The sequence below is a fragment of the Ursus arctos genome, unplaced genomic scaffold, assembly GCF_023065955.2.
Source record: "Ursus arctos isolate Adak ecotype North America unplaced genomic scaffold, UrsArc2.0 scaffold_6, whole genome shotgun sequence".
NCBI lineage: Eukaryota > Metazoa > Chordata > Mammalia > Carnivora > Ursidae > Ursus > Ursus arctos.
This window is the reverse complement of record NW_026623078.1, coordinates 46,208,802-46,225,604: the sequence shown is the minus strand read 5'-3', so window position 1 is coordinate 46,225,604 and position 16,803 is coordinate 46,208,802. Positions and strand designations below refer to the sequence as shown.

Sequence of the window (16,803 nt, the reverse complement as noted above, 5' to 3'; positions counted from 1 at the left end):
TAGTATCTGCATTCGTGTCAGTTTTTGCTTCTTTCAGAAGTTCCTTTTCTATTATTTTATTAGGATTTCTGGAAGGAGTGGAAGTAAATACCTGTGTTCAAACTGTCACCTTAAACTGGAAATAAAAAAAACCTGTTAACCTGTCCTCATACACATACTCTTGCCACCTTCTAATCCATTCTACATACCTCAGCTGCAGTAATCTTTTGAAATGCAAGTCTAGTATGTCACCTCTCTGCTTAAATTGTTTTTTTCCAGGGGGAAGCTCAAAGTCTTGAGCATGAACCCCAACTCCCAGCAGGGTCTGACTTCTTCCTGTATCCTTTCATTGTCCTGTGCACTCCTGTGCATTCTACCTGCATTGGTCTTCTTTCAGCTCTCTAAATGCTGCTAAGCCTGTGTACCTCTTTGCATGGACCACCCCTCTTTCCTCCCCCTCCCTGGAAATTTCCATTTACTTCATTAACTCTCCCCTTTCCCTCCAGCTCATCTGCCACTTCTTTAAGAAACTCCTCCTGCCTTTTGTAATCAGGCCAGGCCCTTCTGTGAAATACTCTCACGGCATCATGTATTTCCCTTTTATAGCTCTTGTCCCTGCTGTAAATTTACATTTAGTTGAATAATTCTTTTGCTAGTTTTCCTGTCCTCTCCTGTATGACAAGATTTATGAGAGTAAGGATCATGTCCAATTTTGTTCCCCATTGTCTCCTTAGTACTTGGAGTTGTGCATAATACATTTAATACACATTTGTTGCAGTGGAAAAACGTGCTACATTCCTTCATTCTCTAGTTTATTATCATCTTCTAAACTCTAAGGGGATCTCAATGCTGTCTCCTCTCATTTCATCCCTGGGAAGGGGGCAGAGGACCAATGTGGATTAAGCCTGGAGTAGGCTCTAGCCAGTCATAAGAGACAGAATTTTTTTGTGTCCACAAAATTTTTGTGTTACATGCACCAGTAACCAGTCTCAGGGGAGGACTCCAAACATTTCTGCCCGTTGCATCTTGGTTTTGGAGTCACCAAGGGAAATAAAATGTAGTCAAACACTGGATGGACCACACTTTACTTACATAGGGAAGGGATAGAGCAGGATCAGTTTCAATCGTGGTGTCAGTCCCTCATGGCCAATGGGTCTCTCCTGGCCACTGACACAAGGCAAATGGCCTATGTGCCACACCCCTCTCATGCTGCAGTGGAAGCAACCTGGCCTCTCTCCTCAGGGGACAGATATAACAGTGGGTTAACCAAGTGACACATAATGTACATACTTGAAACACAGACAAGAGTAGTTAGTGAGCCCAAAACAAGGAAGGATAACCCTACAGAAGGTGACAGGCCAGGAGCAGTCTGTGTGGGGTCTTTAACTCTTGGCAAAGAAGTGTTCCAGACCCAAAGCTCATTCTTATGCAGCTGAGAGGGGGCTGAAAGACTACATGCAGGATACTGCCTCCTCCAACACAAAGTCTTCTAGATTTTATTTTATTATTTTATATCATATCATATATCATATCATATAATATCATATCATATCATATATTATATTTTTGGCTTTCTCCTTACATTCTGTCTTTGAAATTATAAGCACTGTATCATTTAGTCCTCAAAAATGGCCCTGAATGGTGATTACTGTTATCTTCACCCTACAAATGGAGAAGTTTAAGGATAAGGAAATTGTTCACAGTCATGAAGTGGCAGAGCTGGGATTTAAACTTGGATCTGCCTGATTCAAGAGCCCAGTCTTAATCTCCATGCTCTATATGCCCTCCTGTGTGTGATGGCATGTGCCCTGTCTCTTCTGCTATAGTATAAGCTTCTTGAGGAAAGGGGACTGTGAGTTCTTCACCCCAGTCTTTCAGGAGCCTTGGCAAGGTGCTTTACACACAGTCTGTGCTCAATAAATGCCAGCTGAATTGAACGGAAGTCAAAGTGTGCAAGAGGAATAAAGGTCTTTGCAGTTGAGAAAATCAAGGAATCTTTAAGACCAAGTGACGAAAGGCTGTTCTTGTAGTTGTTGAAGAGCTTGGAAGGGCTGCTAAAAACGGATACCAAAATCATTCAGGAGGGTAGGGGGTGATGTAGATGTAAAAAGCTTGGAGAGGCTAGATGCCCAGGCAGAGCCATGGAATGCTCATGGCTCAGTGCTGTTACCATATTTTAGGATATAGTCTTCTGTTTTGTTGTTCCAGAAACTTACTTTTCTTTCTGTTCTCTAAAATGATTAGGTTTCCATGTTGACATACTAAAGGTTCAAGAAACTATCCAATAACCAGAATGCCATGTAATTAAACCCAATTACCTCAACTGGAATTTTCTGGTTTTGACTGTAATGGTATTATCTGAGAAAGGCAGAAGGCAGACTAGAAAAGACAGGCATTCACTATAGTGTCCTCTTTGTGGAGAAAAGTATGTGTGTGTAGAAGGGAATAGTCATCCCCAAAGAGTAAAAGAGGCTGACAATACCTAAGCTTGTCCAAAAGAGAGAGTCTGACCTAGCACACTTGTTCAGATTAGCTTTATAGTAAGCACTCAATAAATGATAGCTATTATTTTTGTTAACACAGGTGAGAATGCTTCCAAGTACCATTTAACTGAGAACCACTTTTTGAGATTAGGTACCTCCTCATTCCATTTCCATGTTTAGCAAACAACCCTCTGAGCATTTAATTTCATATGGAGAGCATATACAGGCCAGGAAAAGTGCTGGTCAGCCAGAGTTGATCTCAGGTCCACTTTACCAGTGTTTCTTCTTGTGAATTAATATTGACAATATTGACATTCTGGAGTGTTGGTTCTGTGTGCTTGTTTAAAGGGAGTCTGCCTCAAAGGACAGAATCCTCCCCCTGTGGCCTCTGGGGGCAAATGACCAGGGTTCAATTCTTGGCTTTACCTTGCACTATCTCTGTAGCTTTGAGCAAGCTGTGCAATCCTTTATGTTCCAGTTTCCCTTATCTGTAAAATAGGAAAAATAATAGTACCTACTTCTGAAAGTGGTTGTAAGAATACAATGAGATAATGCACAGGGCTTGCCACATAGTAAGCCCTCTATAAATTTTAGCTTTTGAGGTCAGGTTCCCCTAGGACCAAACTGGACTATGAGAAATAATCAAGATAAATGCTATCTACTCAGTGAGCCTAGCTTTCCAAAGTGCTATCCTTTGCTTGTATATGGATCACCTTGACATTTGAAACAAGCCACTAATACTTGCCTAGTCTCGGGTTTTACATATGTTAACTCATTTAATATTTATGGCAACCCCATGGGGTAGAGGCTATTATCCCCATTTTACAGATGAGGAAACTGAGGCATGGCGAGGCTAAATAATTTGCTCAAGTGAGTAAATGGTGGCTCTCATTCCGTGAACTACCTTTTATTCACTCGTTAGACTATCTCTTCTTTCTCACAATCCTATCAGAGAGATTGAAGACTCATTTTTTTCATCTCCAACAGTGTTGTAAAGATATAGTTTCTGCTTTCTTAGTGAGCTTTGACTCCACTCACAAATACATCATGTAGTTATAAAATTGGTGGGCTGCACAAGCTGCACAAACCAATATCCACATCACCTATTACGTGGCCGGCATCACAGAACATCCCTGTTCTCTAATTGTGCTTTTCACTTACCATTTTTTCAAGTTTGGTCTATCTGCTCTCATGTTTCAAAAAATTAGAAAGTAGAAACAACAAACGTAAAAAATTGCTCCATAAAATTATTAGTATCTATAGGCATGCATTTATTAAGCCCCCTGTGTGTTAGCATCGTACCTGCCGAACATCTAAGGCAGTAAAACTAACATTTTTGTGTCCTTTTAGTAAAGAGCCTTTCAGAAGATGCTTACATTACACAATAACCGCAGAGGTGAAGAGAGAAAGAAATCGTCAGCTTTTCTCTGTTTTTGCATCTCTTTCCTTAACTCCTGGAAATCTCGAACGTTTGTCCAACGTACCTCAGCAATTATTTATTGAAGCTTCTCATTACCACAACGAATTGGCCCCGAACTTTGTCTAGGAATCTCTCCTCTCTTTGGCGGAGGCTCCCGGATTGGCTGGAATCTGAACATGCGCAGGGCGGGATGGTGCACTCGCGGGCACCGCCTCTCTTCCCCTGACAACGGGAAGCGGGTGAGCGTCAAGACGCCTGCGCAAACGTGGCCGGGGCGCCGGGGTGGTGGGTTACGCCTGGAGAGCGCATGGGCAGACAAACTGTACGTCCGTTTGTCCGGAGCGGAGGGGAGAGTGGGCGCCATCTTCTTCTAGGTTCCCTGAGGTCTCCACCTGTACTGGGCAGGCTGCTGCGACGAGGAGTGCCCCCCCCGCCCCCGGCCTTGTGTGTCCGACTCGGCAGCAGTGGTGTGTGTTTATTGCCAAGTGCGAAGCAGTTACCCTTGGGGCGTCGGGGGTGGGGAGGGGTTGGCGATGGGGACGGAAGAACAGGGAAAGGCGGGGCCGGCAGCCGCGCCAGGAGCTAGCGTAGCTTCTGCCGTTAGGGCACCCTCATTCCTTGCTAAACACCGACTCTCCCGTCAGCCTCCATGTGGTGTTGTGTGTGCGCTGCCCAGTTTTCTTAAGAGTGAAGATCTCGAAGGATTTCATAGGTATTTTTTTTTTCTTTGCTATGTCATCGTAGTCAGTGGTGGCAGAAAAGCGTTGAAGGCCCGGCTCGTTAGGCGTGAGAGCGGCCAAAGTGTTTGAGTTAGGTATGGGGCAGTTCACCCCGTGGCGAGTTAGGGTGGAATGTTTGCCCTTGGGACGGCGTAACGGAAAGGCACGGAGGTTGGGCGGTCCAGGTTAATTTGAAGGCTGATTTTGGCTGAAGGTCTGGCGACAGCATCGGATCCCACGTAGCAACTTTGGCCTGGCGCGAAAGAAGGAAGCTCTGACCCCCGGGAGTATGGACAAAGGCTTTGGGCTATAGAAGCAATGCCTTCGGATGATCCCCATTTGAGGATGATGGATGTTATGGGAAATCCTGTGCCGTGTGGATTCGTCTTCATTTACAGTTCCTGTTAAGGACTATGGGTCTGTGTCGTCATGCCTTTGGTTTTTATTTTAACCATCTACATTATAAAAGGATAAAAGGCCTATCTTCATAAAGAATAATTGTGGACTGGGCTAGATTATTTTCTGCAGGGGAAACTCCTGCATTTAGAATTTCGTCATAACTGGGTTTTAAGGAATAGTCATTTTCTTTCCCCTTTCATATCTGGAAAATGACTTAAAATCAGATAGAACTGAGATAATACCTATTTAAGTTTAATCTCGTTTCCCTATCGGGCTTGATTAGAAGATGCACATTTCGTATTGTTTAGTGATAATGGTGATCAAGTGGGATGAATCCTCGGTAAAATCAGCAAAATTATTTAAAACGAACTTACTAATTTCAGTGACTTGCCCTTAAAGGAGCTTTTAAGGACTCACTTCCATCTTTTCATAGGTTAGAAGTTCTAACAGATCACACACTTTAAATCAACACAGACACAAAAATACTTGTGTTGCATTCATAAGTAGAAAAAATTTAAGTGCAGTGTACTTAGGGTATTTTGTGTATTTCGATTTTTGTGTAATGTTCTAAGAGTTGAATTTCTGGGGAGTTTGCTTAAGGAAATAACATGGGAACCACAGGAAAAGTGCTCATTTTGGGAACTGGTCTCGTACAGGTGGTCTCTTAGGTGTGTCATTGTTGAGAGATAGAAGTGGTACATTTCCCTACCATCTAAAGGGCAGAAAAGTTAAGAGTTAGGAAAGACAAAATGGCGTGTATCTTTCTAAAATATTTTGAAAGTAAAGGAGCTAAGTCAGTTTGCATAGGAAGGAATCTTGCAACTTTAGTGGGGACTATTCCAGAAGCCATTTATAGTTTTTTAAATGTTGGTGTGGATATTGGTTTGTTGAAGGAACCAGACTTGTACTCACTTTTTATTTTTGGTACTGTGCGGATTTTTTTTAAGAGCAGTGTTTTAGGTTTACAGCAATATGGAGCAGAAGATACAGAGATTTCCTGTATTACCCCTGTCCCCACACATGTACCATGTAAATATTTTAATAAGAAATGTCATTATTAATATTTTCAGCATCAATTTGGCATTGATAATTCAGATGTAGAATATGCCAAGTAATTTCTTGATATCTTTGTTAGTTTAGTGTGTAGTTTAAAAAGTTTAATCAGTGGACCATTTTCAAAGCAAAATAAATCTTGCAAACCTCAAAGAATATGTCTTTAGACCACACCTTGTGGAAGAATGGTACTTAAGTGTAAATACTGAATTAAAGCAGTGTTTATTGGCACATTAAAAACATAAATTTATAATTATTAATTTAGCAGCTCATAAAAACTTAGTAAAACTACATTAAATACTGTTACTTCGGGTATCTCTGAAAATATTAGATATAAATTTCCTTAAGGAAATATTAAGATTTTTCAGCAGTTAATACTGATAATTGCTAAACATTTTAAATAAATGTGCTTTTATTCTATTTTCTACGTTGTCGTTGGGTTTTCTCCATGCAGGACAGTTTGAAATGGAATAAAGTTGTTAGCATAATAAGATTCTATATTTGAACATTTTCTATTTGGCTTAAGATGAACTTTAATAGTAATTGTTTTAGGAGTTTAAAGTGAGTATTAGAGATTTTTTGATTTTAGAGGCATTTTATTTTATTTTTTAAAAGATTTTTATTTGAGAGAGAGAGAGAGTGCACGCACATGCAGTGGGAAGAGGCAGAGGGAGAGAGAATCCAAGCAAACTGTGCGAGCATGGAGCCCAAAGAGGGCCTTGATCTCATGAACCTGAGATCATGACCTGAGCTGAAATCAAGCGTCAGATCCTTAACCGACTGAGCCACCCAGGCACTCCAATTTTAGTGGTATTTTAGTATTTGCCTTAATTATATTAGAATCAGGAAACTTGGTGCCATGTTTGGAAGTGTGATTTGTATGTGTAGAACTTAAAATTGTATCCAAAGGGGTAGTCATTGGTTTGGATTTACTGCTTTTAAAAATTGGTCTTTGAATTCAAAACATTAGTGTCTTGTTCATTTATTGTATCATTTTGAATCATTGCCTTATTAGTTTGATTTGGTCTTATGTTTTAAAAGGGAGGAAAATTGCAAGAGAGTTGGACTTAATGAGCTAGGTGTTTGGTCTTTTCATGAGTGGAAGTGATAGGCTTTTGGGGAATTTTTGGTGTTTTTAAATAGTCATTTTGTAGAACAGCTGTCTTTTTTTTTTAAGTGGATGTAAAATTTACATACAGTGAAATGCACAGACCTTAAGGATTGTATTCATTTAGTCTTCATAAGTTTATGCACTCACATAACCAACACTCTCATCAAAATGTATAACATTTCTATCAGCCTTTTCCTCGTGCCACTTCCAATCAAGGAGCCGTTTAATTTCCAGAAGTTTTTTTTTGTTTTAAAATAATTTGCAGATGTCTACTTGGAACTTGGAATTTGTACTTGTTTTTGCTGAAGAATGATTAATTTCCCCTTGGAACAGAGAAGACCGTTTTGTAATGCCCATAGTTGTGGTTCCTTATATCGCTTCACTTTTAGTAGGTACTTCTGAAGTGAATATCCTAATCTGGCGTTGTTTAAGATCAGTTACGGGGTCCGCGGATTAATTATATTTCATTTTCTTTCCACAGTTAAGTTGCTTTTACAGAATTAACAGGTCTCCAAGAAATTTTAAAAAGGTAAGATATCCAGAGCTTAAGGCTTTTCACAGAAGCTTGACAAAAAAATGTAAAATAGAATAGGACATGTAGGTACACCTGGTTTCTGTACTTTACCTCTGGCCAGTGATGCACTGGTGGTAGACCGTTTATTATCATAAGCAAAAATTATATACTGACCATAGATGGCTTTTCAAATATGTAAAACTCATCGTGGTTGGTAAAATTCTTTAACCCACAAAGCTCTCTCTCATGTTTCCGTAGAAGATATGTTTCTAAGTGAGTCTGAAAATAGTTTGGTCTTGTCGTGAAGTAGTGCTTGGCAGACTTACAAAGAAGATTTGATATTTTTGATGCTCATATTGTATAGGATAGGTGATACGAAATATTTCTTTGAAATAGTTGATTTGTATGCTTAGATGGGAGAAGGTTTATTCTTTAAGAATTTAGATACAGTCAGTATTTTTTGTGAACTCATACCTTATTTTCATTTATAAATGCTGAAGAAGGTAAGAACCACGTAATTACTAAGTTTAGTTTGGGATAAGGTACTTCAAAAATAAGACTTGCTATTATGTGTACCTTTCTGTCTGCAGGTCATTATTGCTGTGGTTTGAGCTCAGCATGGCTGTAGTCATCCGTTTACTGGGGCTTCCTTTTATTGCGGGGCCTGTGGATATTCGTCACTTCTTCACGGGATTGACTATTCCTGATGGAGGAGTGCATATAATTGGAGGGGAAATTGGGGAGGCTTTTATTATTTTTGCAACAGATGAAGATGCAAGACGTGCCATAAGTCGTTCAGGAGGGTTTATCAAGGATTCGTCTGTAGAGCTGTTTCTTAGCAGTAAGGCAGAAATGCAGAAGACTATAGAAATGAAAAGAACTGATCGCATAGGAAGAGAGCGACCAGGATCTGGGGCGTCAGGGGCTGGCAGCTTGTCTAACTTTGTTGAGGCTATTAAAGAAGAAACAAGTAATTCTGGATATGGCTCTCCAATTAATCAAGATGCTGGGTTTCATACTAATGGTACAGGACATGGTGATTTAAGGCCAAGAAAGACACGGCCATTGAAGGCAGAGAATCCTTACTTGTTTCTGCGAGGTTTGCCTTACTTAGTAAATGAAGATGATGTACGTGTCTTTTTCTCTGGTTTGTGTGTGGATGGCGTAATTTTCTTGAAACATCATGATGGCCGAAATAATGGTGATGCCATAGTAAAATTTGCTTCATGTATTGATGCATCAGGAGGTCTTAAATGTCATAGAAGTTTTATGGGTTCAAGATTCATAGAAGTAATGCAAGGCTCAGAACAACAGTGGATTGAGTTTGGTGGTAATGCAGTTAAGGAGGTTGACATTCCTATGAGAACTGAAGAACATTCTCCACCAAGAGGAATTAATGATCGACATTTTCGAAAACGATCTCATTCAAAATCTCCCAGAAGAACACGTTCTCGTTCTCCTCTTGGATTTTACGTTCACTTAAAAAATCTGTCCCTGAGTATTAACAAGAGAGATTTAAGAAATTTCTTTAGAGATACTGATCTGACCAATGAACAGATTAGGTTTTTATATAAAGATGAAAGAAGAACAAGATACGCCTTTGTGACGTTCAAAACTCTGAAAGACTATAACATTGCTTTGGGGTTACATAAGACTGTTTTACAATATCGTCCAGTTCATATTGATCCTGTTTCTAAAAAACAAATGCTAAAGTTCATTGAATGTTATGAAAAGAAAAGGCCAGTGTCAGTAGAGAAAGAGAGGCTTGGACACATTTCACAAAAATACTCTCAAGAAGGCTACCCTGGCCAGAAACTGTGTATATATATAAGAAATTTTCCTTTTGATGTTACAAAAGTTGAAGTGCAAAAGTTCTTTGCAGACTTTTCTCTTGCGGAAGATGACATTTACTTACTTTATGATGACAAAGGAGTTGGTCTCGGAGAAGCATTGGTGAAATTCAAAACAGAAGAACAGGCCATGAAAGCTGAACGTTTAAACCGACGGAGATTCTTGGGGACAGAGGTATTGTTAAGACTTATATCTGAGGCACAAATGCGGGAGTTTGGTGTAAATTTTTCCTTGATGCCCACTGAGAGTATGCAAGACCATTCACAGTCATGTGGTAGAGATGACCGTTCCCATTTGTTTGACTCAGGTGATCCACCAATATACTCAGTTGGCCCATCTGAAAACTTTAGGCATCAGCAAGAGGACTTGAGGCAACTGGACAGTTTCAAGGAAACGCAGGCGGGTTTCCGACAGCTTGATAGGAGCCTTCCAGAAGACTTTAGGCATTCCCCAGAGGACTTTAGGCGCTCCCCAGAAGACTTTAGGCGCCCTCGGGAGGAACACTTCAGGAGAGCTCTTGAGGAGGATTTCAGGCACCCTTGGGAGGAGGACTTCAGGTACCCTCGGGAGGAGGACTTCAGGTACCCTAGAGAGGAGGACTGGAGGCGGCCACCCGAGGAGGATTTCAGACGGCCTCCCAAGGAGGACTTCAGGCGACCCCCCGAGGAGGACTGGAGGCGGCTCCCCGAGGAGGACTGGAGGAGGCCCCCGGAGGGAGACTTTAGACGGCCACCTGAGGAGGATTGGAGGCGACCTCCTGAGGATGACTTCAGGCGGCTTCCACAAGGGGAATGGAGGCGACCACCTGAGGAGGACTTCAGGCGACCACCCGAGGAGGATTTCAGGCGGCCCCCAGAGGAGGATTTCAGGCGGCCCCCCGAGGAGGATTTCAGGCGACCTCCCGAGGAGGATTTTAGGCGTTCTCCTGAAGAGGATTTCAGGCGTTCTCCAGAGGAGGATTTCAGGCGACCACCCCCGGAACACTTCAGGCGGCCGCCCCCGGAGCACCTCAGGAGGCCACCCCCGGAGCATTTCAGGCGGCCGCCTCCGGAGCACTTCAGGCGGCCCCCTCAGGAGCACTTCCGCCGGCCGCCCCAGGAACATTTCCGCCGGCCGCCCCAGGAGCATTTCCGGCGGCCACCGCAGGAACATTTCAGGCGCCCCCGAGAGGAAGATTTCAGGCACCCACCGGATGAAGACTTCGGAGGCCCCCCTGATGAAGACTTTCGGCATCCTCCTGACGAGGACTTCAGGAGCCCCCAGGAGGAAGATTTTAGATGCCCTTCTGATGAGGACTTCAGGAGGCTCCCGGAGGAAGACCTCAGGGAACCTCCAGAGGAGGACCCTAGACTTCCTGACAGTTTTAGACCTCCTGGTGAGGAGTTCAGGAACCCACCTGATGACTTTAGAAGTCATCGCCCTTTTGTGAATTTTGGTCGCCCAGAAGGTGGCAAGTTTGATTTTGGAAAGCGCAGTATGGGAAATTTTCCTGAGGGGAGATTTATGCCTGATCCAAAATTAAATTGTAGTTCAGGTAGAGTAACACCTATTAAGATAATGAATCTTCCATTTAAAGCTAATGTTAATGAAATTCTAGACTTTTTCCATGGTTATAGAATCATACCTGATTCAGTTTCAATACAGTATAATGAGCAAGGATTGCCTACAGGGGAAGCCATTGTTGCTATGATAAACTATAATGAAGCTATGGCTGCTATTAAAGATCTAAATGATAGGCCAGTTGGCCCTCGCAAAGTTAAGTTAATGTTGCTCTAGAGAGCATATCTTAATTCAGTTACCTCCCCACAGTATTGATGCAGTAAAATGCATTTGTTTTTTTAAAGTGTTTATTTTTAATGATCTATTGAAAAGAAACATTTTAATTCTGACTTGTGAATAGAACAAATGTAAATATTAGAATGTGAATCTGGTTTTCTTTTGCTTGCAAATTGCCATTCACTTTTTCTAATTTAAAATTATATCTGCCTTTTTTTTTTTTTTTTTTTTGGACAGTGGGGGAGAAAATTCCGAGTACATTAATTTTTGTTGATGTCATGGGTAAACCTCAAGGCTTGTATAATAGAGCTGTATTTGGGGAAGATAAATTTTATATTCACTTTTGTTTCCAGTCTGTAGTCTACATCTTATACTGTAAGGAAATGGTCAGTGAATGATTGTTCAGGTTTAGCATTTTTATTGCTAACTGCCTGCAGAATTAATGCCCTCTTCTTTGTCTGAGATATTACTGTGTTAAGCCTCCCGTTAATTATAAATAGTTCAAAATGGACAGACTGTGAATTTGAAGTTTACTTATGTAAAAAGCTTAGGAGATTCTTGAAGTTTCCATGTTCATAACTTTGCAAAGTTTTATAAAAATAAAAAAAATTGCAACTGAATAGACCAACTAATTAACTTTACTTGTATTTGTATATAAAGAAAAAAAAGAATTACAGCTTCTTCTGTGAAGTTTTCAACAGCTACCTTAGTATTTATGATAGGACGGACCAAACATAATAATAGCATAGAGTGCCATGTGTAGTTCTATGGTTTCCTTCACATTTCATCAACCAAACTGATAAGATTAACTCAAAATACTTAAAGACAAAAAGTAACTATAGCTACAAAGGACATTCAGGCTTCTGCTGGGAAGAATCTGATAAATGGATATAGTTTGTTTTTAGGAAGAATTTAGTGATGATTCATTTAAGTTGTAGTTTTTATTAGCTTTTCATTTTTAAATTTCAAGACTTTGTATCCAAAGATTCAATAACTAAATATAATCAGACTTTTATGAGATTGAATTTTGACTTCTTTGATACTTAGTGTGGGCATTTTATAAACACTGGATTTATTTTTTTTATACCCATAATAATATTAATGGTTAACATTTACTGGGCACTTACTGTGTGCTAGGCATTAAAAGTGCTTTACATGCATAATCTCAATTTAAATACTCCCAAAGAAGTATGGAATATATTAACTTATGTCTATTTCAACAAGTGAGATAATGAAGTTTAGAGGTTAAGTAACTTTGCCTAAAGTCATAGCTAGTAAGTCATGGAGCCAATTTCAGCGCAGACAGACCACTGACTCCTGTTCATGCTCTTTAACACTTTTGCCTACTAACTTTAAGTGGTACTTCTAATTTTAGTAAGATCATGCTAAAAATATTTTGAAGAGTAAACTGATATTTTCTTTACACATTGCTGCTTTAAAAATAGCGTTAAAAACAAAATTAGTATGCTCATCGTTCATAAAAGACAAATTAACTTTAAAAGTTTTTATATATCCAGGGATTCTCTTGGATACTAACATTACAAATTGACTTCTAATTAAAAATTATTTATCGAATATGATTTGACTTTGGTTGACCTTTTTGTTTTCATAAAACCAGGTTAATTTTTCTCAATTCTGTGATCCAGGTTTCCTGTATTGAACAGATAAGAATAAAATTTAAATATATATATGGTAGTTTAGTCATTTAATAATAGGATATTGCAGAAGTAGAATACTTTGTCAGTATTTAGCCATTTACTACCATTTTATATGAATCTTCAGTGATTTAAGAAGTCTAAGAGAAACCAACTTTTTCTGTGTGTTTAATTATAGTGAATATAATTGCTAGTAGAATAAACTGGTAATTTGGTTTGAAAAAGCACATCAATATGGCTCTTTAGTAAGCTTATAAATAGCTAAGGAGAATGATAAATTAATAACCAAACATGATGAACAAAATAGGAAGAAAAGATATTTTTGAATGCTAAAAGATTATATAGATGGTTCATTCGGTCTGTCTTGAGGAACGTACGGAAGACTAAAACATTTCTCAAATGCATATCAATAAGAGCTAAGGTGAAGCCTAAAAGTGAAATGCCACATAATGTGGAACTTTTTCTCAAAATGGGAACATAATAGGTCTAGTGGTCCCCTTAGAAGCCTGAGTGAGAAAACTTGAGGCTAGTTCTGGCTTTGTTACTTGCCTAGTTTTTGTTTTCTGTTTTTTGTTTTTTTTTTTAAAGATTTTATTTATATGAGAGAGAGCACAAGCAGGGAGGAAGGGGAGAGAGGGAGAGGGAGAAGCAGACTCCTTGCTGTGCAGGGAGCCCGACATGGGACTCGATCCCAGCCCCTGGGATCATGACCTGAGCCGAAGGCAGACGCTTAACCCACTGAGCCTCCCAGGCACCCTAGAATTTTCTTTGAAGTAGGCAGAGCATTCATTTTATATCAGAACTATTTGCTGACTGCTTTATATATCAGGCACTGTTTTAACTTTATAGATAGGGCAACTAATGCTTAAGAGAAGTGAGTTACTATTATAAACAAGAGAAATACTATAACTCTTTTTTTTCCCCCTCCCAGCTACAACACCACAGTTAAGTACCAAAAAATAAAAATGCAATACCTTCAGTGTCTTAATTCATTTAGGATTTTAAAACATTTCAAATGTTTTGTTTAAAAAGTACTGAAGTAATTTTATCACTTAGGACTATTCTCAGGAAAGCAATGTTTTGTTAAGAACAGAACCATGAATAACAAAGTCAAAAAGCTTTCTATAAAGTCTTTATTTGTCTGTTACGAATAATTGTTTTTTGTGGTTATCCCAGATGATTTTATAAATGTCATAATTTTTATATGCCTGACTGGTATCCATGAAATATCAAAAGTACAATCCCCATCCAAAGAAACAGAAGTACTGGACATACTGAAAGGCTCTGATTAAATTGATTCTTTTCAGGAACAAAAGTAACTATATCCTCTTTCATTAATTTGATGGTGGTTTGGTAAAATTTTTATACTTGTAATGATTTTTGGTTTTCCATGTTTTCTTAGGCAACATTCCACCAAATTACAGCTTTCCAAAAGTTGTAGTTTTGTGTATAATTCTTTAGTATGATAGCATTTTCATTTTAAAACCAGAATCAGGCTGAATGTAGCTTTCTTTTTGAATCTAAAATTTATGGTAAATTTTAATCTAAAATTTAAGACACTGCTACCCTAGTGTCCCATTAACGTTTAATCAGAAGTAATAACACTTGTTGAAAAGTAAATTACCAAACAATGAAACTTAAGGTTGTAGTAAAAGTGAAAAAAAGGAAAGGGAAAAAAAACCCTTGTCTTTATTAAGGCTTTATGGAATAGAATTTGTATTTAATCAGAATGACTAAAGACCTTTTTTGGCAATGAAAGCAAAAGAAGTCGAATTGTTAGATCTCTTGTTTTCTGTCATCTACGTATATTGCGACCTCAACTATGTATAGTGCATTTATATGAAATACTTTTGAAATAATTTTTTTTAAAATGTAACCTATACAAAAATCACATACTGTTGGATAGGATGTTGAAATGACTGGTGTGTAATATTTTTTAAAACCTTCGTTTTTGGTCAGCACAAATTTCCTTTAATTTTCATTTTCAGTAGGATTTCATTTTGAGGTTTAACGTGTATGCAGCCAGTATAAAGTTTTACAGTGTAGTAATTCTGGATTCCAAGTCACTTAAGATGAAAACTGAAAGGTTTACTTAAGAAAATTAATTTTCTTCTTCTGTAACATCTAAGTCTTCATCCTCTTCATTATCATCTTCTGCCTGTTGATCCTTTCTTAGTCGACAGGAGGGTACCTGTTAAAAGTTAACACATTAAAAAAATATATTAACTTAAAATATTTTTACATGCTTGGTATCTTTTTAATATGCCCTTATAGAGAAGAGCACATAGAACATTTATTTCAGGAAGATGATAATTTTTAATAATGAAACTTCCCTATGAATTATTGTATTCTAAGGCTGAAAAGAGTTTTTTCATTCATTTATCATGTTATTTTTGAGCAAAAATATGAAATTAATCATTTGATTCCAGTTGGATACCAGCACTTCAATAACATAAAATACTTCAGAGGAAAATACAGATTGAGGATATTATGTCAAATATATTTTAGGTTAAGTAGTTCTTGGGTCACAAAAATAGGCATTTCAGTGGAATCATCAAAGGGATAGCAAAAACTCCCAAGAATATTTCAACTAGGCAGCTGAAATACTAAAATTTAATACTGTGATTTAAATGGAATGAGTTGAGAATCTAAATTCACTACTTGGCTTTAAGTCCTGACCATTGCCACTTGGGTCGTCTTGCCCTTTCTGAGGGCCATCTGGTAATGTCTGGAGACATTGTTGTCACATCTGGGGAGGGGTGTTTGTGTGTGTGACTGGCATCTTGTGGGTAGAAGCTAATGATGCTGCTGAACATGTTTAGAATGCACAGGATATTACTCCCCATTCCCTTGCCAGATTATCTGGCTCAAAGTCAAGGTGGAGGTCAAGAAACCTAGAATGATGTAATTTTAAAGTACTACACAGATGTTAGCTAATTTTGGTAACATTATTAGCTCAAAATAGAAACAAACTTTGTATGTACTGTGATACTAGATCTATGGGACTTACGTGTAAGGCACTTTATGCTGGAATAATAAAAATTAAGTTTGTTGCGGGAGTGAGGCATACATATAATGAAGTAAATAAATGCTTAGAGGAGAACCAAATGAAAATAGAAGGTATTGGGTCACATTTACCTAAAAGTTAAATTTTGAAAATATTTTGCTCAATTTTAAATTCTGAATGCTGGATATGAAAAAGGGTATAGATCTCTAGATCAGAAGTCGGCAAGCTATACCCCAGTTTGCCTCCTGTTTTTGTAAATAAAGTTTTTACTATAACAGCCAAATTGACTTGTTAATGTATTGTTTATGGCTGCCTTTACTTGGGACATAAGACCATATGGCCCATTTTTCCTATGGCTTCTTGGAGAACAAGGTTGTTCACCCTTCCCAGTTCTAGACACCAGGTAAAACTCAGGCTTTCTGGATGTGGAAGAAATGAGAAAATTGACTCTTACCTAAAGATGCGTGCTTCTGTATCTAAGATAATATTCAGCAAAAGATCTTTTTTAGATATAATTTTCAGTAAGTCATGATAGTGGAATTTTTAAACCCTAAGCAGTTTGATTTCAGAATCTGTGCTCTTCATATTATACTGCAGAACAAATCTTCTAGATTGGCATTTTCCTGTCCTTTCCACCTCTGCTCTCAAATGTTCTGCTTTCGAGAGTATTATGTGCTGTAGTATATAAGAGATAATAGAGTTGCACCTAGTGTAACCTTCCATCATTTTATGTATGAAGGTGGGAGGGTAAGTTATATGAAGTCAGGACTTAAGGGAAACATTTTTAGTACCGAACAACACTGAAGGCAGCTGCTGAAATTCCTTTAAATTATGTA

The 16,803-nt window shown here is 38.7% G+C and overlaps 3 protein-coding genes across 16 annotated transcripts in view; 1 reads left to right on the top strand and 2 right to left on the bottom strand.

The window, feature by feature from the left end:
* The window catches only part of TMEM67 (transmembrane protein 67), a 58,402-nt gene extending 54,369 nt beyond the window's left edge, over nucleotides 1-4,033 (bottom strand). Inside the window, exon 1 of the mRNA XM_057307717.1 lies at nucleotides 3,947-4,033. The gene's annotated coding sequence lies outside the window, so the exon portion shown is untranslated. The remainder of the gene's footprint in view (nucleotides 1-3,946) is intronic.
* A 35-nt stretch (nucleotides 4,034-4,068) lies between these two features.
* The window catches only part of RBM12B (RNA binding motif protein 12B), a 25,609-nt gene continuing 12,874 nt past the window's right edge, over nucleotides 4,069-16,803 (top strand). Inside the window, exons 1-3 of one of the 13 annotated variants that reach the window (XM_026495733.4) lie at nucleotides 4,069-5,018; nucleotides 7,646-7,693; nucleotides 8,269-11,925. In XM_026495733.4, the coding sequence (XP_026351518.1) occupies nucleotides 8,297-11,305 (3,009 nt within the window). In that variant the 5' untranslated portion in view covers nucleotides 4,069-5,018; nucleotides 7,646-7,693; nucleotides 8,269-8,296 and the 3' untranslated portion in view covers nucleotides 11,306-11,925. Of the gene's footprint in view, nucleotides 11,926-16,803 lie in introns of those variants that run through there. The other 12 variants (XM_026495737.4, XM_026495736.4, XR_008957728.1 and 9 more) reach the window with 12 other exon arrangements.
* CIBAR1 (CBY1 interacting BAR domain containing 1) overlaps nucleotides 14,080-16,803 on the bottom strand; it is a 26,617-nt gene continuing 23,893 nt past the window's right edge. For both annotated transcript variants that reach the window (XM_057307718.1, XM_057307719.1), the window contains one exon: nucleotides 14,080-15,151. In XM_057307718.1, coding sequence (XP_057163701.1) covers nucleotides 15,062-15,151 — 90 coding nt within the window. In that variant the 3' untranslated portion in view covers nucleotides 14,080-15,061. The remainder of the gene's footprint in view (nucleotides 15,152-16,803) is intronic.